The sequence below is a fragment of the Phasianus colchicus genome, chromosome 31 (assembly GCF_987193195.1).
Source record: "Phasianus colchicus chromosome 31, bPhaCol1.hap1.1, whole genome shotgun sequence".
In the NCBI taxonomy this organism is placed as follows: domain Eukaryota; kingdom Metazoa; phylum Chordata; class Aves; order Galliformes; family Phasianidae; genus Phasianus; species Phasianus colchicus.
In genome coordinates, this window is record NC_143466.1 from 168,155 (window position 1) to 191,406 (window position 23,252).

General features: G+C 37.6%; 1 protein-coding gene across 9 annotated transcripts; it reads left to right on the forward strand.

Moving 5' to 3' along the window:
* The first annotated feature begins 1,405 nt into the window (after positions 1–1,405).
* On the forward strand, positions 1,406–19,372 carry LOC149914090 (annexin A4-like). 9 transcript variants are annotated; one of them, XR_016460638.1, is made up of 5 exons: positions 1,406–1,910; positions 2,573–2,629; positions 5,554–5,701; positions 14,895–16,671; positions 18,303–19,372. XR_016460638.1 is itself a non-coding variant. In XM_090127706.1 (4 exons), exons 1-4 carry the CDS (start codon positions 1,600–1,602, stop codon positions 5,633–5,635), a joined length of 288 nt encoding a protein of 95 aa, XP_089983832.1. In that variant the 5' UTR covers positions 1,406–1,599; the 3' UTR covers positions 5,636–8,221. The 9 variants fall into 9 exon arrangements, 1 of the variants encoding a protein (XP_089983832.1); XR_016460635.1 differs by lacking the exon at positions 14,895–16,671 and having other exon boundaries at positions 1,406–1,650; positions 1,796–1,893; XR_016460634.1 differs by lacking the exon at positions 18,303–19,372 and having other exon boundaries at positions 1,406–1,650; positions 1,796–1,893; positions 14,895–17,433.
* Positions 19,373–23,252: the final 3,880 nt, after the last annotated feature.

A 23,252-nucleotide genomic window follows, 5' to 3' on the forward strand; every position in this document is an offset into this window, starting at 1 on the left:
GGTAGAATCCTAGATTAGACTCATAAATTATCGCCATCTTGTGTCTACCCTTGCTACAGTGTCACTGGCAAAATGTAGCATTCAAGAAACATAAATGGATAAGTAATGAAAAAAGCAGTCCTTCTTTGTTGAACTGGATAATAAATGTCATGCTGCTATTCCCTGCATTGCACCAGGTGTACATCACCGTAGATAAAGCATACATCAAAACAATTTTTACGATTGTGCATGAATAAACTGTTAATCTGTACAGAGACTAATCCACCTGGATAAATTAATTTTGGTTGAAGAGGATTTTTCTTCACTTAATAACATTACTTTTCAGTTTTGAAATTTCTTATTTCAAAGATAATTTTGAAATTATGACAATTTCTTTTTATTTATTTTTTTGTTGTTGTAAAAGATGATCAAAGCCTCAAAATAAGGTTTTATGATTTATTTGTTTTATTCATAGAATGGTATTGCAAATCTATTCTACAGAAAACCAAAGCTATTTTTGTCAGCTTTACTTAATTAATATTCTTTAGCTGAATGTTAATGAAATTCAGTTTTGAATTTATAATTCAGTTTTGCATTTGTTTTTTGTTGATTTCATTATATTATAAATATAGATTTTAAAACTGAATTTGAATATTAAGTTTCCCTAACTTTGTCTCCAAATTTAAAACAACTTCAATTCTCACTTCATTTTTTTCTTTCTTTTTTTTTTCTTAACGCAAATAAAATTCTACTGGATATATTTAAAGTATTTATATGTGTAGTAATGTAGCTGAAGAATATTGGTAAAAACAAAATCACTTTCAAAGACCTTTCAAAGACCTAAATTCAGCTTTAATTGCTGATGCTTTTCCTGAAGAAAGATCCTGTGCTGCAAGCTTACCTATTTTTGTGGTGTAATTAGTTGGCCCATTAAAATACATACTATCTGTTCTATAAATCTGCTCTAGTAACTTCTGAAAAATACATGACACTAATCATAATTGTACTCTTTGGAAAGCGAGTTACAAACCTCGAACTGAGTACTTTTGAAAACTCCACTGAACATGTGTTCAAAACAAGTATTTAGAAAGGAATTGCAGGCATATTTTCTTACCTTCCTTCATTCTTACTACATACATTACTGTCCTATGGAGTACTGTATTTGAGAGAAGTTATTGTGACTCACAACATCCCCAAAGTTATTCTTCTAATATGAGATGAAACATAAAGCAGCTTAAAGAACTTACTATATAAATGGAAGCGGCCTGTAAAAAAGGCAGTTTACTGAACTGATGAGGCAGTGGTACCTGTTTTACAAACAGGTAAGCTGTCGTGGTCTTATTCTCAGTTTGGCTTAAAGAAAAAAACGACCCAATCTCTACAAGAGAAAGGTCGGCAGAGACTTCACCTGACCAAGGTTGTTTTGTTCTTGTTCAGTTCAGAGCAGTTGTTGATGCAAGGAGGGTTGGAGCCTGAAGAGGAGTGCTGAACAGCTCAGTTCCTCTGTCCTCAAAGGCCGTCCCTTCTGCCAACTCCTTTCTCCTCTTTGCCTTCTAGGATTTGATTGATGACTTGAAGTCGGAGCTGAGTGGGAATTTTGAGAGGGTGATCATTGGGGTGATGACTCCCACCACCATGTATGACGTGCACGAACTAAGGAGGGCTGTGAAGGTTTGGAAATCTTCCTTTTGTATTGCTTAAGTTCTGGCCAAGGACTTACTGCTTTGTTATGCATGTCTTCTCTCTCTTAAAGAAACCTGGTTGCACGTCACAAGCAGGTGCTGGTATCTTAAGTCTTGCCTTGGTGATTCCCTAGGGAGCAGGAGCAGATGAAGGTTGCCCAATGGAAATTCTGGCTTCTCGCACCAATGGAGAGATTTGTCGCATTAATGAGAACTACAAGCTTCGTAAGGAGTGCGAAAGGCTCTCTTGTCAGTTTCCTTCTGTCTGCGCTTCTTAATTGGAGGCTATAGCACTAATGATGATGGCTGGAGTGCTGCAGTGCTGCTGGGAGCCCTGGGCACAGTTCTGTACTTAGCTAGGTTACAGCTGGCAAATGTTGTGGGCAGCACCCAGGTGGTGGCCCTGCTCCTAACGGGTGCTGTGTGTGTGTTCTTGCTGGAATATGGCTGCTCCCTTGAGGATGGCATCGTATCTGACACATCTCCCATGTTTCGAAGGGTCCTCGTGTCCCTCGCAACGGTGAGCCAAGCTGAGGGGAGAAGGGGGTGAATGTTCAGAGCTGCGGGCACAGCTCTGCACTCAGTGGTGAGGAGCTCCAGGCTGGCTTTTTCTCACCCTGTGTGTCCCATGACCTGCTCCTCAAACCCAGCCTCTCCGGGGAGGGAACTCTGACTCTGGGTGTGCATGAGTGCTGTGGGCTCTTCTTTAAATGTCCCAGTGAAGTGGGTTGCTGCTCGTTTCAGAAGGAAGCCCAAAGTACATCTGAGCTGCATTTCATTTGTAAGCTAGTGTTCCCTTTGAAGGACTCCATTATCCATCCCCAGCAGCTTTTCATGAATGGGGAATTCTCAGGAGTTGCTTCCAGTAGATGCTCTGGTGAACTGAGTCTTCTATCCTTGTGTCTTTGCAGGGAAACAGAGATGAAGGAATGTATGTGGATGATGCCCATGCTCAGCAAGATGCTCAGGTGCGTAGTAATGTGCTTCCCAATCTATTCTTGAGCAGGTGATGCATGGTGAAGAGAAGCCAGCCTGTGAAATGGAAATAATGCTTTTAGCCTTGTTTGCAAGTCTCTAATGAGAGGTCTCTCGACAGGCTGGCTACTTGGCAGGGGCAATGAGATTTTGGCTGTGGGTTGCCGTGCCTGGTAGGTGCTTGTTGGAAAATATCCGTGATCTAGACAAGTACGCGCCAGCAGTGCTCTAGCTGCAAGGGATTTAAGATCTCCTGTACGCCCAGTCTTCTCCATGAGCCTTACTTTGTCACCCCTAATGTCTTGAAGTGCCTGTACGAAGCGGGGGAGAAGAAGTGGGGAACAGATGAGGTGCAGTTTATGTCCATCCTCTGTACACGGAACAGGTATCACCTAGTGAGAGGTAGGACCCCTGCACAGTGTCCTGGGTTTTTCTTTCCTTCCTTGTTTGTGTGTGATGCTTTTGTAGGAGCTCTGTAGCTGTCCAGTAGATGTGAACTCTTCTGAGGCAGCAGGTGTCCTAGAGAGAGCCGCATTGCATCCATTCCATTCTGGCTGTTTTATTCCCTCCTGAGACTGAAAGGGACTTGAGAAACCGAAGTCCAACTGGCTGCAGCTCCAGCATGGAAAGCAGAGATCATGAAGTGTGACTGCCATTGGGGCAGGGGGGAGAGGAGCTAAGAAACTTGATTGGCAGCACAAAGCAGCAGGTCTTGAAAATGGTACTAGCTGTGGTAGGCCAATTCGCAAGGCTGTTAGCAGTGAAAATGAATTATTTCTGTGGGGCGATCCTGATTTAGCTGAGAGTGCTGCAGGGATGAAAGAATGTTCATGCAGTATACAAGGAGCTTGTTGCAAAGCGGTCCTTTGAACCTCTGTGACTTTCTGCCATAGTTTTTGATGGTACAGAGGCATTGCTAACACGGACATAACAGCATTAAATCTGAGATGGTAGGCAGTTATTCAATAGATTGTTTAGTTCTTGTTCGGCCTGTGCTTTTTGTTGTTGTCTGTCTGCTATTCAGCTCATAATACAGAACTATTGTATTTCTCATAAATGCTTAGCACTCAAATATGGAAGTGCTTCACAGGCATTAATTTTTGTACCTAACAAGTTTTACTATGAAGCCACGAGTGTCTTCATCATTATTTAGCACAATAATTGCAGCAGTACAAACAACCAACCTTATAAAAAATATTACATGCATTATTTTTTTTTAGCTCATCAAGGAAAGGGTTCTGTGAATCTTTACCTACACCTAGATCTACTGTGCAGTATACAAGATGGATACTCATCTGAAATATCTAGTGCTGTATCTATATGCAAAGTGTCAACCTAAATTTTTGGCTTTATAAAATTTTGATGACTATATTTTGCAGTAGATACATTTACAGCCTAGTTGTTTCTTCATTTCTTTTTATTTCCAGTACTTGAATGTATTATAGGATTCTATGTGGGTTTATTTGTGTGGCAAAGATCACCTTTCTTTGTTTACTGCTCCAAGATACTCGTTTTATTGAAAATTACTCATGAAGACTTATGATGTTTCTCTGAAAATGCTGAAAATAACTAAATGGCAATCTTTAACATTTACCATTAGAAAACAAATGGTTTGTGCATGAGATGAAAAGACAATAAAATCTGTTATGTTAACAGATAGGTATCATTTACTTTTAAGCAGAGTACTATGAAATCTTTTACCAAGAGGTACAAAATTACAAAAGAAGCACTGAATTTACTTCAGTCATTTTTAAATTTTACTTGAGAGTCTGTCACGGAGTTATCTAGATCAACGTGTGCCCTCGACAGGGGGCAGCAAGCCCATAGGCCCCCTGTCCCAAAAACAGGACGGAAAAGGGGGAAGGGAAGGGAGATGGGAGCTGGGCCCAGAAACCAGAACAGCAGCAACAATCTAAGGAGGAAAACTTAATTTTACTAAACATGATATCGGAATGCAAGATAACACAATATAATATAATATAATTGAAATTGAGGCTAATAAATCAAATAAGAGAGAGAGAGTGTCCGAAACTAAAAGGCCTACTTTGAACTGAAGGCACACGGTTGGGGAGCAGACCCACACACTGCTAGGCAGTGAGCAAGAGAGCCAGAGAGCAAGATCCCATGACTCCCTCCCATGGCTTATCCTCCTCTCTGAACATGAAGTCCCCTGGGATGTGTAGTTCTTCCTTTCTTCTGAGAACCAGGCATCCAGAAAGTTGTCAGTCCACGGAACTGGAGTATTAACTCTTTAATTACCCGTGCTTTACATGATGTTTGGTGTGGAATACCGATAACAAAATTATAAAACCATGACAGAGTACTGTGTTTTGTACTTTTTTGACTTCCAAAGTCAAAAAAGAGCTGATTTTGCTGTGGGAGGTAACTATGGTTAGGAGAGAAACTGTGTGCTCATTTTCCAGAAGGTAGTACATAAAAAATAAAGAAAGATCTTTGTATTCCTGGAAATTTGAGAAATTGGAGGGTCTGCTGTAGGAAATAGGATATATCAGTGTTTCTGTTTACAAGACAGTGACTGCTGTTTGTAATCTGTTAGAGGATGGGTATCTTGTCACAGAACAACCCTTTTGGACATCTTTATAAATGTTTTAGTAACTGAGCAATGGATCAGTGATGCAAAATACTTTCTTATCTAGCAGCAGCTCTTATCTGAATTTACTGTATCTATTGTGGAGAAAGCACGAGGTTCCAGTGCTACAGTGTTTGTGTTGTGAGCACTACAAAACTTTTTAAAACCACTGTTCATTTGCTCAGTATCAAAGAAAACATTTTAACCAAACTTAAGTGCTAACTAGTCACTCGGAGGTCTTCACTACCTAAAATTTTCCTTCATAACAGAATCTTTACAGTGTATGAGATAGAAATAATAAAATAATTTTCTTATTCTTTCCCTTAGGCATTTCCTGGAAACACAGACTCTGATAGTGTGGTCCGACATGATTTGCAACACCCAGTCATTGCTCGCTATGTACGTATAGTTCCTTTAGATTGGAATGGAGAAGGCCAAATTGGGTTAAGAATTGAGGTCTACGGCTGCTCCTACTGTAAGTTTTTCCATTATATTCCTTTAAAAAAAAAAAATCTAAATAGAAACTGTCTTTGAATTTCAGATTAAATCTGAATCTCAAGTGCTTTTTGCTAAAATGCATGAAGATATTCCAGGATTACTAATTGTAATAACTGGAGCTTAATTTAATATTTACTGTATCCTTTATTCTGAGTTTCTAGTTAGCTCTTCTATAGGAAATACAGCATTAGAATTAGTAAGAGTGCTTTGAAATCACTACTTTTGATCTTCAAAATTGTTTTTGCAGAAGACTTGAATAGACCAGTTGAGGAAAAGATAGCATTCAGATACATTTCATGCTGGGTCTTGAGAGGGAAACAAGACATAATTCATTGCCTGATGACAAAGATAAAAATAAAACAAGTAAAAATTCAATTGAAGAAGCTCACCTTGTCTAAATATGACATGTTTTTCGGAGATTTTTCCTTTAATATTTGAGTATAACTTTAGAATCTCTTCTAAAAAAAAAAAAAACGAGATGAGCAATGGTGCAAGTGGTTAAGAGCACAACAGATCAAGTTTTAAGAAAAGCAAGTGTAGTTTCTAAATACCATTCCTTGAATTTGATCCTGTGGGTGCTTACGTGAAGTCCACATGCCTGCAAACTGTAAATGTCTGATGTCCTATTTCTATGCAAATTTAGTACAGTATTCTTGTAGGTGTTTTAGGGGAAATAAATACTTGAGATTTATCTTAAAAAAAAAAAAAAAAATGTTAGAACAAGTTAAGAAGCACCTATCTTGAAGACTCTTCCATTGACATCAAGTGATTTAAGACCTATTGAAACACTTTGTCATGGTAACTAGCAATTATGTTAATTAACTAGCAAAAATATCTTGTGATTTCTGTTGCTTTGACTTGGCTATGTGCTTTCACTCTACTAAAATATTTTATATGCTGTTTTAAGTGTAGCCAACACTATAACATGGTTGATTTCACATCATGATTACATTTTTTTACATTTAAGTATATCTACTATACAAATTCAAGTATATGGAGACAGAAACCAACTTTTTTTTTTTTTTAATCCAACACTTTTTTAAACAACAACAAAAAAAAGAAAATATTTTTAAGTTGTAGGTTTTTTTGTTTGTTTTTTTTGTTTGTTTTTTTTTAGCCAAAAATATTTACAAGCAAAAGGTTTTAGGTTTTTGTTTTGTTTCCTTTTTTTTTTTTTTAATTAAATTGATATCTTATGCACTGTAAGCACGTTACAAGATGAATTTGGAGTCTGAAACTAAATGTGAGGAAAAGCATAGTTGGCTAACAAAATTATTTCTGTCACTGGATGAAAAGTTGTCTGCTTGAAAGACTGCATATTTCTGGAGAAAAATAAAACACATCTATCAAGGAAATAATGAATCAACTAAAAAAATACTGATAAAATTTGTCTTCACAGACAACTGAAGTAAGAAACCTAACCTTTTGTTTTCCTCGAAGAGAAGCATTGAACTGCTAGTATTATAAGTTATTTCAGTATTTTGTTAATGACATTAATAATAATGTTTTACATTTATATGTCTATAGGAACTTTTTTTTTCTTTCTCCTCCCAAACAAACAAAACAAAGAAACAAAAAAAACCTCTCCTAAAATACTGTGTAGATTTTAGAAGCAGGAATCAGGCTGTCCTTGAGTCAGTATGCTGAAACCAGTAGACAGCAGCAGCGCAGTTGAGAAGAAAAGTTCACTGTCTTATGACTTCTTGGAAAAACAGAATAATGTTTGAGAGTTCCAAACTTGTTTTCAAATGCATTATTTGGAGCAACTTATGTAAAGTTACATTGTTCCATAGATACGGAATTCAGCAGGAGCAAAGTTTTTAGCCCTATAATTAGTATTGTATATTGAAGCATTGTCATTAACCAGTGAGATTTGCAGATTAATCCTGCTGTCAGTGAAGAAACTGACTGTATAGATAAGTAGCAATTTTTTAAGCCTGATTAAAACATGGGCATCTAATCCAATTTGTGAAAATTTTTTGAAACATTACCTAAAGCAAAAGGTTGCTTAATACCTTACAATCATATATTTTTCTTCAAGTTTGTAGGTTTATATTGAATGCAGTCTTTTATTTAGAGAATATTTGAGAACATATTTCAGATGTAGAACTTGCACATTTTCTCATAGTAAAGGTTTAATTGGAAAGTCATAAACTTAGTGCTTAAAAAAATATTTCATTGCACAATACAGCAATCTGGTTATTAGTCTCAGAGTATTAAGAACTCTCATTAAACCACATATTGAAATACGTGGTCATTAATTGCCATATTGATTTGTTCTTATTTTTCTTGAGTATGCTGATAAAATACACATTATTTTTTGTGTGTCAGAAATGGAAACCACATTCTTCCTTACACAGCAATGTGAATTAAAAAAAAGGTTCAACTTTAAAAGAGAATTAGAGATGACATCTATTCCCTAGAGAAGTTTGTAAAATTACAAAATATTTCCTTTCAAGGTGCTCTTATTCATTTAATTATTTGCTTGCCTTCTTGCTTTGAGTTTTTTCTATGTTTGAAACTGCAGATGAGATCTGTGACGTTACTTTCTAATAGATCTCTTGGAAGTCACAAAAATAAATAAATAAATAAATAAATAAATAAATAAAAGGCTCCCTCTACAGTAAGATTGAAAATGTTCTTTACATTTCTCTCTGTGAATAAGTGCTGATGTCAAATTTAGAAAAGATTTTAACCGTGTGGGAAGAGAAGCAAACAAAATATTTAACATTAAAAAAAAATATACTGTAGTCAACGGGAGTTGTAGCTTTCATTTTAAAATCATAGAATGACTTATGTTGGAAGGGATTTTAAATATCATGTAGTTCCAATGCCCTCACATGAACATAGTTATCAACCACTAGATCAGGTTGCCCAGGGCCTGATCCAGACTGGCACTGAATGCCTCTAGGGAAAAAGCATCTGCATCTTCTCTGGGCAACCTTTTCCAGTCCTTTACCACAGTGAATAAAAAATTTCCTCCTATCATCTAACCTAAATCTCCTTTCTTTTAATTTAAAACCATTCTTGCCCGTTCTCACTAATAGACCATGAAAAAAGTTGGTTTTCTGCCAGTTCATAAACTCCTCTGAAGTATTGGAAGGTCACAATGAGGTCTCCCCAGAAAAACAATCCTCCTCTCCAGTATAAACAAGCCCAACTTCCTGAACCTCACGGGAGAGGTGCTCCAGCCCTCTGATCATCTTTGTGGCTGCCCTCTGGACTGATTCCAACAGCTCCACATCTTTATTGTCTTCAGGGCCTAAGACCTGGGCACAGTATTTCAGGTGTGACTTCACAAAAACAGAACTGAGGGGGACAACTTCTTCCTGTTACCCAGTTGGCTGCCCTTCTTTTGAGGCAGTCCAGTATACTGTTGGCCTTCCAAATTGCAAGTGCACAATGCTGGCTCACATCCAGCTCTTTATCCACTAGGACCCCCAAGTTCTACTTGACAGAGCTGCTCTCATTGAGTACTTCTCCCAGTCTGTTCACATATCTGAGATTGCTCCAACCCAAGTGGCAACACCTTACATTTTGGTTTGATGAATCTCATTTGATTTTACATGAGCCCGCTTTTCAAGCTGTTCCAGGCGATTACAGATATGTAGTGAAGCTGTGCAGAGAGAAAATTAGAAAAACCAAAGCCCAGTTAGAACTGAGCTTGGTCATTAAGATAAAAGACAACAATAAATATTTCTATAAATATATCAACAGCAAGAGGAGGGCTAGAGAGAACCTCCATGACTTGTTGGACACCGAGGGCAACATGGTGACCAAGGATCAGGATAAAGCTGAGGTATTAAGTGCTTTCTTTGCCTCAGTCTTTAATAGTAAGACTTGTTACTCCCTGGGAACACAGCCTCCTGCACTGGTAGATAGGGATGGGGAACAGAATAGGCCCTGCATAATCCATGATGAGATGGTTTTGGACTCGCTCCAGAAGCTGAATGCTCAAAAGTCCATGGAGTCAGATGGATTGCATCTAGAGTGCTGAAGGAGTTAGTGGATGTGGTTTCCAAGCCACTCTTCATCATCCTTCAGCAGTCCTGGCTAACCGGGGATGTCACAGTGGACTGGAGACTGGCAAATGTGACACCCATCTTCAAAAAGGACGGAAAGATGATCCTGGTAGCTCCAGGTCTATCAGTCTCGCCTCAGTACCAGGGAAGATTATGGAACAGATAATCTCAGGAGACATAATGGACCAATTAAAAGTCAACCAAGGGATCAGGCCTAGTAAGTATGGGTTTACAAATGGTAGATCATGTTTGGCAAACCTGATTTCATTCTATGACAAGGTGAGCCATTTAGTGGATGAAGGTAAGGCTGTCGATGTGATCTACCCGGACTTCAGTAAAGACTTTGACACTGTCCCTCACAACATTCTCATGGAGAAGGTGGCTGCCCATAGCTTGAATAGATGTATGCTCTGCTGGGTGAAACACTGGCTGGATGGCCAAGCCCAAAGAATTGTGATCAATGGAGTTGAATGTAGTTGGCGGCTGGTCATGAGCAGTGTCCCCCAGGGTTCAGTACAGGGGCCGCTTCTATTTAACATCTTTATTAACAATCTTGATGAGGGGATTGAGTGCACCCTCAGTAAGTTTGCAGTCTACACCAAATTGAGAGGGAGTGTTGATCTGCCAGAGGGGAGAAAGGTGCTACAGAAGGTCCTGGATAGACTGGATTGATGGGCCAAGGTGAACCGTGTGAGATTCAATAGTGTCAAGTGTCAGGTCCTGCATTTTGGTCACAACAACCCCAGGGAACCCTATAGGCTTGGGAAGAAGTGGCTGAAAAGTTGCCTGTCAGAAAGGGACCCTGGTATATTGATGGACAGTCAGCTGAATACGAGCCAGCAGTGTGCCCAGGTGGCCAAGAAGGCCAGTGGCATCCTGGCTTGGATCAGGAATGGTGTCGTGAGCAGGACTAGGGAAGTAATTTGGCCCCTGTACTCAGCACTGGTGAGGCCTCACCTCGAGTACTGTGTTCAGTTTTGGGCACCTCAATACAGAAAGGACATGGGGTGCGAGCAGGTCCAAAGAAGGGCTGCAAGGCTTGTGAAGGGCTTGGAAAATATGCCGTATGAGGAGCGACTGAAGGAATTGGGCTGTTTAGTCTGGGGAAAAGGAGTCTGAAGAGAGACCTTATTACTCTCTTCCAGTACCTGACAGGTGCTTACAGCAAGTGCAGGGTTGGTTTCTTCTCACTGGTGACAGGATGACGGAAAATGGTCTCAAGTTGTGCCAGAGTAAGTTTAAGCTGGATATCAGGAAAAGCTTCTTTACAGAAAGGGTTGTTAAGCACTGGAATAGGCTCCCCAGAGGCAGGGTTGAGTCACCTTTCCTGAATGTGTTTAAAAACCATTTGTTTACTGTGCTCAGAGACATTATTTAGCAGAGGGTTGTTAGAATTAGGGTAAGTTTGGTTAGGTTGTGGTTGGACTTGATGGTCTCTGAGGTCTTTTCCAACCTGAGCACTTCTATGGTCAGGCATAGTCTATCCTTGATGAAGCTGTGTTGGCATTCTTGAATCACCCCCCTCCCCTTTCTTGCACATGCCTTAGAGTAGATTCATGGAGGTTCTGCTCTGTGATCTTCCCTGGCACAGGTAAGGCTCACTGGTCGATAGTCTCCCAGATTTTCCTTTCTCCCTTTATTAAAAATGGGAGTGATGATTCCTTTTTCCACTTGCTAGGACCTTCACCTGACAGCCATGAATATTCAGAAATGATTTAGAGTAGCTTGGCAACCACATCAGTCAGTTAGTTCAGGACTCTGAGATACATGTTGTCCAGCTCCAGAGACTTGTCCATATTTAGTGTCATAAGGCAGTGTCAGACTTGCTCTTTTCTGACAGTATAGGAGGCATTTTGCTCCCTATCCCCTTTGTAGAGTTTCAGGTACATATAATATATTTAATACACTCAAAAGAGGAGAAAGGATCTTTACATTTGCAGTGACATAATTTATCAGAAAGCAAACCATAGGAAAAATTTATCAAAAAGCAAGTCATAGGAAAGAAAGTAATGTTACAGAAGGCAAAGTATCCACTGAATTCATTAATGCAAAGCTGATGGAATATTTATATTCAAGCTCTTTTTGAGACAGAGAGTAAAGAGACATGATAGATAGATGTCTCTCATCATGTTCCCATTTATGAATTTTTTAGACAATCAGCAAATTCAAGGCATCTGGAGCCTATGACAACTACAATATATATTGTATTTTATCACTGATTTTTGAAGTTCATAATAAGCTCCTGCAGAATCATTGCCATACGAATAGTTCCTTCAATCACAATACTGCAGCAGATTAATGCATACAAAACAAACAAACAAACAACAACAAAAAAACCAGTAGCATTCCTATTGAACAGTCTTTGACAGCACTTTTTAAGATAATCTTCTGAGGACTTCTGGGTGCTGAAATCTTATGGCATGAGTGGAATGGAGTCACTGATACCTTTGCTCATGGACTAGTTCTATCTTGCTATGTCAAATGTTACTATTAGAGTATTCTGATGTATGACTGATTTCTTTTTAAGGAAGGAGAGAAAAGAAGAAAAATAAACAAGTCAGACCTTATCATTTTATGAAGAAATGAACATTTTTTTATGGAGATTATTTACTCCTTAGATAGTACAGTGAACAAAATCTTGGTCATGTGAATATTTACAAGAGAAAAAAAAATTAGACTTGGAGATGCTGTTAAGGCTTAAGCCATAAGTATTTGAAAGGAATATTTACAATAACTGTTTTGAAAATATTGAAGTGCTAAAAATTAGAGCTTGAACAGATTTTGACAAGTTAATCCTATTTGCCTGTAGTGACTTTAAGTGAAACCATTGTTCCTCTTCACTATTAATTCCACATTCATCAGCTGTATTCATCATTAGAAAAATTTCTGTGATACTTGTAATTTCCTTTGCCATTGTCATGCTATTGCTACCAACTATTCATATCTCCATCACTCTCTCCTACGGTTGCCATATGTACTTCACAGAAACTCCATTCTCTCCAAAACTATATATTACATCAAAATATCACAGGGAATATTTAAAGTAGATAAGAAAGCCACTATTTAACTTGTGTGGAACCTAACCAATTTTCTTTTGTCCAGTGCCACTAGATAGATATACTGGACATTTTGTTTCATCAGCCTATGCTCACAAACAAACAAACCTTCACGATCAAAAAACTGATGAAGTGTCTTGATGGCCACTGGAACTCCCTATGCTGAATGAACTATATGTCCATATGTATGTAAACATATGAATACATATTTATTCTTTTACACTTTTTTTTTCCACCTAAATTGTGAAGATACTTATGTGGTCTCATAATCCATGTAAATGGTTCTTTGCCAACCTCTCATAATATTTTATTACTCATAATAATAATGTTCACTAAACTGTCTTAATGAAAAGATGGACTTCTATGACCATAGAAGTGATGGAACTGCATAAAAATATTAAATGATAGATAGGAAGAAACATTTTGAAGCATATGTTTTGTCTAATCATGTTCTCATATTTGTAGCAACTGTATTAAATCATTGTAATTAAAATTGTTTTTCATTTTGGAGAAAAAAAGAATCACAGATGTGAGAAAATTATCAGCAGTCACTGTAAACTTAGTAGCTTTGTTTGTGACAGTGAATAGAACACTTAAGAGTTATCCGAAGCATCCAACCCTCTTTTTCTCTGTTTCTCTTTAGATATTTTTATTCTGGATATTTCTACAATTTCTATGTAATTGATCTTCAGCCAGCATAGTCACAGTTCAACATCTGCAAGCATAGCTTGGTATTTACTTTTTCTGATATTACAGGTGCATGTCTCAGTACTTGTATTAAAACAATGGAGAGTGAGGGAAATGAACTGTGAAAGCATTTGAAGATCTCTTTGAAAACATGCTCTGTTTGAAAGCTTAATTCTTTTCTAATGTACTCTCTAGCATGGTTTTTTTTTTTTTTTTTTTTTTTTTTTTCTTATTTGTTTTCACATAGAGGGGACTTCTTATCTTGAAGATCATAAAAAGTGGTGATTTTCCTCGTTTGCTCCATGGTACTCCTCAAACAGTAGAGTTTTGCAGATTTAGGATCAAAAATAACTTTTTTTTTTTTTTTATAAGTATTTAAAGTGTGGGTTGTTTACCTACTCCCCAGGAAGAAATAGTTGTGATTGTTTCTTTGCAAGTGTTTGTTATTCTGGTATGAAAGTAAGTGAGAACAGACTTCAGCTAATTTCTTATCTCTAGTGGTTAACAGTAATAGGTATGGGTCTATTTTGGTTCTGGCTGTCCAGCACAGGGCACCCCAGACACACACAGCAGCCCAGCAGGCCCTGTCATCAACTCGGCACCTAAGAATGGTACAATTTTTAAATGAAATATTAAAATTTAACATATATTTTTCATTCTTTTAACATATATTTAGTCTGATACAAAAAATGTTTTATTTTTGTATCAACTTCTTGAAACCACAGCAAATTGAGCAGTCCATTATTTTTAAATGTCTAGCTGTAGTGAAGTTACTGGTGGATATTCTCAGGCACCACAGGTTTGTGATCTGCAACAGCAATGTGTATCCCATACAAGTACATTTGTTATGCATCAGTGGATGCATAATCAAAGTCAGATTTAAAAAAGATCTATTTTACATGCATACATATCCCACCAAGATGTTCAGTTGCATACTCAAACATTTTTCAATTACACTTGAACACTTTTTTAAATCATTCAGCATTTCCTTTAGAAGAGTATGTATTGCTAGTTCATTTTTAAAAGATTTTTTAAGGTTTTTTGATGGAATACTGTATAATCAATGAATGTACAGATGTTATAACAGAATCACTGAATGGCCAGGGTTGGAAGGGACCTCAAGGATTGTGGATCGCCAACCTCCCTGCACATGCAGGGCCACCAACCTCCCCATTTAATGCTAGACCGGGCTACCCAGGGCCTCATAAAATCTGGCCTTGAACACATTCAGAGATGGGGCATCCACAACCCCTCTAGGCAGCTGTTCCAACACCTCACCACTCTCTCTGTAAAGAACTTCCCCCTGACATCCAACTTAAATCTTCCCTCCCTCAACTTCAAACCATTTCCCCTCGTCCTGCCATTATCTACCCTTTCAAAGAGTTGACTCCCCTCCTCTTTGTAGACTCTCTTTAGGTACCGGAATGCTGCTAAGAGGTCACCCTGCAGCCTTCTTTTCTCCAGGCTGAACAAGCCCAACTCCCTTAGCCTGTCCTCACAGGGGACGTGTTCCATCCCTCTGATCATCTTTGTGGCCCTCCTTCAGAAAAATTGATTTAGAAATACTAATTTTTTTTTTTTATGGGACACTTGGACTTTGTTTATCTTTTAGAACGTCACAATAAATTAAATAAGATTTAAATACATTCCCTTAAAAATTTTCTTTGCTCTGAAAGTAATGCTTCCCATTTATCAAATTGTATCATCATAATCTTATATAATATAGTTTCCATTTAAATAGAATAAGTTCTAAGCTACAGAAGATTATTTTTCAATGTAGTCACCATGACTAGCTATGCATTTTTGGTGGTGATTGAAGAAGGGCTTGTATGCTGCGCGTATTGTTTAAAAAAAAAAAAAAAAAAGCCTGGAGCAGCAGATTTGATCCACTATTACTGTCACCACTGCTGAAACACACCACCTAACACACTATGCTAACACTGACCGTTAAATCTCTGTGAATGTTCATCAAGTATTGAAGAATGTCAATGGATGCTGTTTTTTCCACATGGAGGAATTCAGTTATATCTTTGTTTCATGTGCACTTCTGTGTCAGATATAATTTTCACAGACTGCCACTATGCTGCCATCATGGCAACAAAATCTAGTGGGATACTGGTGGGAACGTTCAATCTCTACTGTTATACTACTGATATCTACCTCTGATATCATGGGCCAACAAAATAAAATAGAAGGCATTGCTTTCAGAGCAGCCTTTGCATGAGAAATCTATAAATCTTTCCTTTTCACATAAGTGCTTATATAACTTCTAGATTAGAAAATTATTTTAATAAAGGAACCTCAAACTTTTAGAAGAATGTATGTAATTAGCAAGTTCTGAAAATAAATATTTTTTTTACATTATTAATTGTTTTCAGCATTTATTTTTCCGAACAGAACTTCATATTTCTGTATTGGTTGCTGGAAAAAGAATTATTGCTTAATTCCTTGCATGGTAACATCTCTATTTTTCTTTTTCAGAAACTTGAAGTAGTGGATTTTTAATTCTTTCAATATAAACATGTTCTTACTTCCTTTCTTCCTTCGTTTTCTCTCTCCTTGTTTTCTTTATTTCTCATGGTACATAGTTGCCCTTTTGGTTCTAAGTATATTGAACAACTTGAGAGAATAACTTTATAAAACTATAGCTATAAAAAAGTTCTTTGTTACCTAAAAGATCGCATCCCTGGATGTGTTTAAAAACCATTTGGATGTGCTGCTCAGATAGATGATTTAGCAGAGGCTTGTTAGGGTAGTAAGGTTAGGTCGTTGGACTCAGTGATCTTGAATGTCTTTTCCAACCTGAGTGATTCTATGATTCTATTTGTTTAGCCACAGCTGGCATTTATGTAGCATGCTTTTATTTACGGATGCTCTTGCTTAGTGATGCATGTATAAGTGTGTCTGTCCCCCCATCACTTTACCCCTGTGTACATTCTCTTCAGGTAGAGAGAAAAGCGGTGATTCTGTTTCCTATGAAGACTAAATTGCAAACAATCATACAGACTGTTACTGAACTAAAGAAAACTGAGTTAGTTGTGTTGTTTTTGGTGACATCAGTGTTGCCATGGTACCAGAGGATCTCAACGCACCCCTTTTGCTTGGGTACTTCTTATATTTTTTTCTATGCCTTGTATAGGTGCAGAAAATTGTACCATTGAACTGTCCACTGGACTAATGGGGTAAGTGGGACAGCTGTCCCTTCACCGCTGCTTCATAGCTTCTCTTCTTTGACTCGTTTTCTGAGGAAAGCCTCTGAACGGAATACAACTTGCAAGCATTGGTTGTTGGTTCTTTAGGTTAGATTCAGTGAAGCTTACTTATATCTGGTTAATCTGGGGAGGATTGAAGATCCTCTGTATCTCTGTCACCTGTTCCACGTTTGAGCACCCTCACAGTGAGAGCCTTTTCATTCTACTAAGTGTCACCCTGGGTAGGGACACATTTCACTAGATGAGGTAAAAGGAGCAGTCCTTGAGAGCAGTCCTGCAGAGAAGGACCTGGGCGTCCTGATGGATGATAAACTTAACATGAGCCAGCAGTGCTCTTGCAGCTCAGAAAGCAAATGGTATACAGGGCTCCATCAGAAAAGGGGTGGTCAGCAGGGACAGGGAGGTGATTGTCCCTCTCCACTCTGCTCTTGTGGGGACCCATCTGGAGTACTGTGTCCAGATCTGGAGCCTCCAGTACAAGAAAGACAGAACTGATGGAGAGGGTCCAGAGGACGACCACAGAGATGATCATGGGACTGGAGCACCTTCCCTACCAAGATAGTCTGAGGGAGCTGGGCTTCTTCAGTCTGGAGAAAAGAAGGCTGCAGGGTGACCTCACTGCAGCCTTTCAGTACCTAAAGGGAGCCTACAAACTGGAGGGGAGTCATTTCTTTGAAAGAGTAGACAACAGCAGGACAAGGGAAAATGGGTTTAAGTTGAGAGAGGGAAGATTTAGGTTGGATGTCAGGGGGAAGTTCTTTACAGAGAGAGTGGTGAGGTGCTGGAACAGCTGCCAAGAGAGGTTGTGGATGTCCCATCCCTGGAGGTGTTCAAGGCCAGATTGGATGGGGCCCTGGGCAGCCTGGTCTAGCATTAAATGTGGAGGTTGGTGGCTGTGCACATGGCAGGGGGGTTGGAGACTCATGATCCTTGAGGTCCCTTCCAACCCTGGCCATCTGTGATTCTGCAATTTTTCTGGGAGGCAATTAAAGTTAACGTAAATACAGTTTTGCAGCTTACTGCTGTGCTTTCTGGAAACTTTTGCCTGGGTAGCTGTGCTCATCAGAGGTCATATTTCACTGCAGTCTGGCTGACATAAGTAAGCCAGAAAGGTAGGTAGTATATATCTCAAGTGAAGCAGCAAATGACAAATTCACCAAGAAGTTTAAAAAATCGCTGCACTGCCCAATAACTCAGTGTATTCTTCTATGTTTTAAATACATGAGAAGACAATGCATTCCTGGAGCATGCCTGAAAATCAGTAAAGATGTGCAAGTTGACAACACATTCTAGCAAATCACACTGCCATGGCTTAATACAGTATTTTCCTACAAATGATCTTTACTGCTTTTTTGCTGAAGGTTATTGATCCTTCCGAGAATTTTCACCAGCTTCAGTGGGTCCAGTGCTTCATAGTATAGCTTAAAAAAAAACAAACAGGACCTTCTCCCTGCCTATCTTCAAGCTCTGTTTCTTTGTAGGAAGGTTACTGAACCTCATGTGGCCTGTAGCTTCCCATACAGTAATCTTTTTTTGCTGCAGATTTTTAAGAGTGATCCTTATTCCCCTAGCATTAAAAACAGCATCTTTCTTTCACACAGCCACTTGATTGTGTTCTTAAAATGAGATAATGACAATTTCCACTCTTGAAGATATTTGAAGCTCTGGATACTTGAAGCTCTGGATGTACTTATGGGCAACCTGCTCTAGCTGATTCTGCTTGAGCTGGGGGATGGACGAGATGACCTCTAGAAGTCCTTCCAATCTCAACAATTTTGCAAGTTTCTGAAGATGAAATTATAGCTGAGGCAAATACAGTTCTCCCAATCCCCTACCAATCCTTTCCAACAAGTTTCTAATAATAATATATTGTTGATCTTCATTTTGATTTTACTTTCATGTTATCTCACACAAAGTGGGGGGACATAGGACAGGAAGTAAAAAAGAACAACATAAAAGGAATGATGAATATTTTCACAAAATTAAATTATGTGGCCTGCCATATCTGAAGAAAAAGAAGGATATAAGTTCTTTTGAGAACTGCGGTTTAACTTGTCGCGTAGCTAAACATCACACAGCCATTCACTCTCTCCAGACTCCCCCTTTCCATCCCAGATGGAATGAGGGAGAGAATTGGGGAAAAAAAAAAAAAAAACCAAACAGGAATTGCAGGTTGAGATAAAAACTATACACTAAGAAAGAAGAGGAAAATGGGAAGAAATGCAACTATAAATATATAAATGCATACTTTATACAGCCACAGTGCAATTACTCTCTACCTACTGACCAATCCACAGCAATAAATACAACTCCCTGCTGACCTGTGGCCTGCCAGCAATGCAAGTTCTTACCCCATACCAACCAATGCCCAGCAACCCTCAAGGGGTGTCTGTCCCATGTCCTGGCCTTCATCAATACTAGAGCACTTCTCCACCAGTCCAAGTCAATCTACATCCCCATCCCCCTTCAAACTTAGTTTACAGGTCTTTGGATGAGCCCTGCTAATTCCTGTTCCAGAACCCTTTTGCTACTGTGAAATAAACCTTTTCCATGTATTACTGTCAGGTCTGGTGTCTTATAAAACCAGCCATGATCAAAGAACTCAAAGCCCTGCCTATAGCATCAGTCTTGTAGCCAGGCATTTATGGACTGGATCCTTCTATTCCATCCCATGTCATCACCTGAAAACGAAGGGAGGGAAGAGAAAATAACTTGTGCCCCAGACCCTTTCACCAACTGTCCCAAGGCCTTGAAGACTTTCTTCATTCCCCTCAGACTATGGGATGCAGTTTCCTCCCCATCTGTGGAAGATCAGCAGAGGGTAGTAGTCATGACCTTCTGCATGTCATATTTTATAGAATAACCCTTGGCCTAATTCTGGCCACCTGTCCTGGCTCCACCCTCCCCTTGCAGTCATGCGTATAGTGGTGACTTCTTTTTCCCACTAAGTGGCCTGTCCTGGCTTGGCCATGGACATGCTCCCATGACTAAGCAAAAGCCAGGACATCTTTATTTCAGCTGAAACCAGAACAAGTGTTAAAAAGGACACAAAAGCATACCAAAAAAAAAAAAAAAAAAAAATTACCTAAATTTAAATTTAGAAAAAGTTTGGCTTTCTTGAGTTCCAAGGTGATATAGTCTCCTTGTTGTCCTTCTCCATGGAAAATTACACCTTCACTTTCAGAGGTCTTAAATTTCAGAGAGATGACATCTTTCAATGTTTTCATTTTCTTGTTCCTGAATCTGTATGGTAGCACTACGTGGCCATCAAAATTGATAACATCAGCCCCTAATGAAGAAAAAAAAAAAAAAAAAACAACATAACATTGTTTATGAGCGATTATATATTCCAGTAGCTATTGGAAAAAACAGATACGTTGTATGTAGATTGTATCTGAACAGAATAAAAACCTGTGCAAGTGCAGTATGCATTGCAAATATATTTTCTATTGACCAAGGATTATTCCTATAAAAAGTAGGAACGAGGAAGGGCATAAATTTAATTCATAGGATGTAAAAAACCAGCATCAGGAAAACAAATACTGCCACAGTACTAATTTTATTCTGACTTTTCTTAAATGTATTTGCTTTCCTATGCATTTTCTTAACTAGTTGACAACTTCTGAGTTATCATTAATTACTCATATTATGCCTCCTAAAATCAAATATATGCATCTGTGAAGACTGTAATCACTAAGACATGAAAGTAAAAAAATTGTGTAGGAGTTTTAAAATATTTTTCCTTGCCTTGTTCAGTTGTATATATAGAAATGTTTGATAAAATTTAGCTTCAACTGGTCTTGAGAAGAAAAAATTCTATCATTTGGACCAAGCTTTTATCTAGGTTTGGTTTTATTCAAAATCAGGGAGAAAAACTGAGGGATGCAATGATTATCTTTTAAAGTTAATCCAATATTCATGTAAAAGTTGCATAATATACTACAAAATTTGATATATTCTTATTTTCATTTTTTTAAGAATGAGACAGAATTTTTCACAACTTTTTTTGGATGCACGGTCCAGAAGTAATAGCTACAGAATTTCATTTCAATGAACAGGCATACTTCTAGTGAGTTTTGAATCTTCTCTTTTAAAAACAGTTCAGTAAAAGACTGCAAACATATAGATCTTTAAAATTTTATAGATTTGTTTAATAAAACCCTTTAAAAGCCACTTAACCTGTGACCAGTAACTAGTGCCCTAGCTATTATTTCTATGAGTATTTCCTCCTCTCTATTCACAACTAATAATTTAAATTCTTTAAAAATAATTCTTTAAAATGTTGATCTTTTTAAAGAAAAGAGTCTTCCCCACTTATATTCTACGGAAGCGTCCACTGTTATTGGCACAACATATTAGTATAATTCATTTCATGTTCTGAATTAAATAAAAAATAAAATTTATCATAAATTCTTCAATTACATCTTCCTTATTTTTGCCTGCTTCTATTGTGTGCCTATTTTCTTGTGTGACTGCTTGTAACTTTCTAAAAATCCTAACTAGTTTTTGTTATCATGGTGGAAAGTAACTTAAATCTTTCAGACCTTCTCAAAAACACACAAACAAAAACATTCCATTGTGCAGTTAGTGCAGCAGAATCTTAAAAAATTCCATTATAGCATTTTGTACATGATTAATATTACATATAAATGATTAATAAATTATATATATTTCAGTTCAAATTTAGGTAGTCAACTTTATCCACTATTATGTTAAAAAAGTTGCCTTTGTTTTTGGCAACATATGTCAGACATGCATTTTAAAAAATGCTTACTTTGAAGTAATTCTTGAAATATTATTTTTCATCCAGATTCAGTGAAGCGCCTAAAGAAATGTCTACAACCATGCCTAAATGTCTGGGAATTTAGGGGATACCAAAATGATCTGCTGAGTCAATTTTTACGAGTTCTGAGTCCTCAACTGCTATCAAGAGGCTGCTTATGTACAGCATCAATGTAGGCTTCTTTTCACATTCTATGATTTCCAGGAACATTTTTGCAGTGATAGAAAAGTTATCTGAGTGTCAGAGAAAAGCAAGCTTCATGATGTTTATTCTTTACTGAAAGTATGTACAAACAGAACCAATGTTTCATTCTATTTCATTGTCCAGTCACAAAATCCACAACACATCTTCTATTCAGTAACTAAACAACAGTCAGTTGAGATCAAGGCTCGCAGTTATGTTTATTAAGTGCCTGTCCATACATCCTTTCACCATTAAGCAAAGTGAGTTTTCTGATATACGCACCAACACATTGTGTTTCTGTCCTTCAGGATTTTTCCAGCTAGACCAGGCATATCCAACCCATGGACTGTGGACAACATGCAATCTGGCGCAGCCTGTCAAGAGGCCCAGCCTCTGCCCCTCACCACCATGGTGATTAGTCTTCTTAACCTACCTGCCTGGTCTGGCCCTAGGTGCTCACCTAGAAACAACCACACATAGATCTGCCACTAACATCATGGTGACTGAAACCAGGAGCTCAGTGTACAGGTAAGTCAGGTTATGGCAAATAATTTTATACTATTTGATACTTTAGCCAAAAACAGTACTGCAAACAGTGAAAAACAGGCAGCCATGCTTTCTGTTTTGATAAAGGAATTTGAGACTATATTTCAAGACTGATGAAAAGAATCTTTTTTCTTTTCTTTTCTTTTCTTTTCTTTTCTTTTCTTTTCTTTTCTTTTCTTTTCTTTTCTTTTCTTTTCTTTTCTTTTCTTTTCTTTTCTTTTCTTTTCTTTTCTTTTCTTTTCTTTTCTTTTCTTTTCTTTCTTTTCTTTTCTTTTCTTTTCTCTTTTCTTTTCTTTTCTTTCTTTTCTTTTCTTTTCTTTTCTTTTCTTTTCTTTTCTTTTCTTTTCTTTTCTTTCTTTTCTTTTCTTTTCTTTTCTTTTCTTTTCTTTTCTTTTCTTTTCTTTTCTTTTCTTTTCTTTTCTTTTCTTTTCTTTTCTTTTCTTTTCTTTTCTTTTCTTTTCTTTTCTTTTCTTTTCTTTTCTTTTCTTTCTTTTCTTATCTTTTCTTTTCTCTTCTTTTCTCTTCTTTTCTTTTCTTCTTTTTCTTTTGTGTACTCATGACCCTATTTTCAGTTCCCATAAATAAATTACCTGCAAATTTTTAAATGTAATGTGTAGAGTTACAATCACATATTTAACTCAAACATTGATCCTGTCTCTTCATCAGACTTCTGTGAGACCTCTCTTAGCAGAGACAAACATTCCTTGCTTCACCACCCCATCTTATTCATGTCATTGCTCTCTGATTGTACATAAATTTGTGAACAACAGTTATCAAGGATGAAGCACAGAATGAATGAAATTTCATCAAAAGTCTCTCACTAACACCTTGAGAACTCACTAGGAATTGCAACCACTACTATAAAAACAGAGTTGTGCGTTGATTTCACAGAAATGAAATCAAATATCTTACTAGTTTTATGGTTCCCCACCCCCCGCCCCCTTTTTAAAAATTAAAAATTGAAATGTTTTGTTACTTACATACATAAACTATATTATATATTTTACAAGAGATGCTCCAAAAATAATGCCTCCTGCTT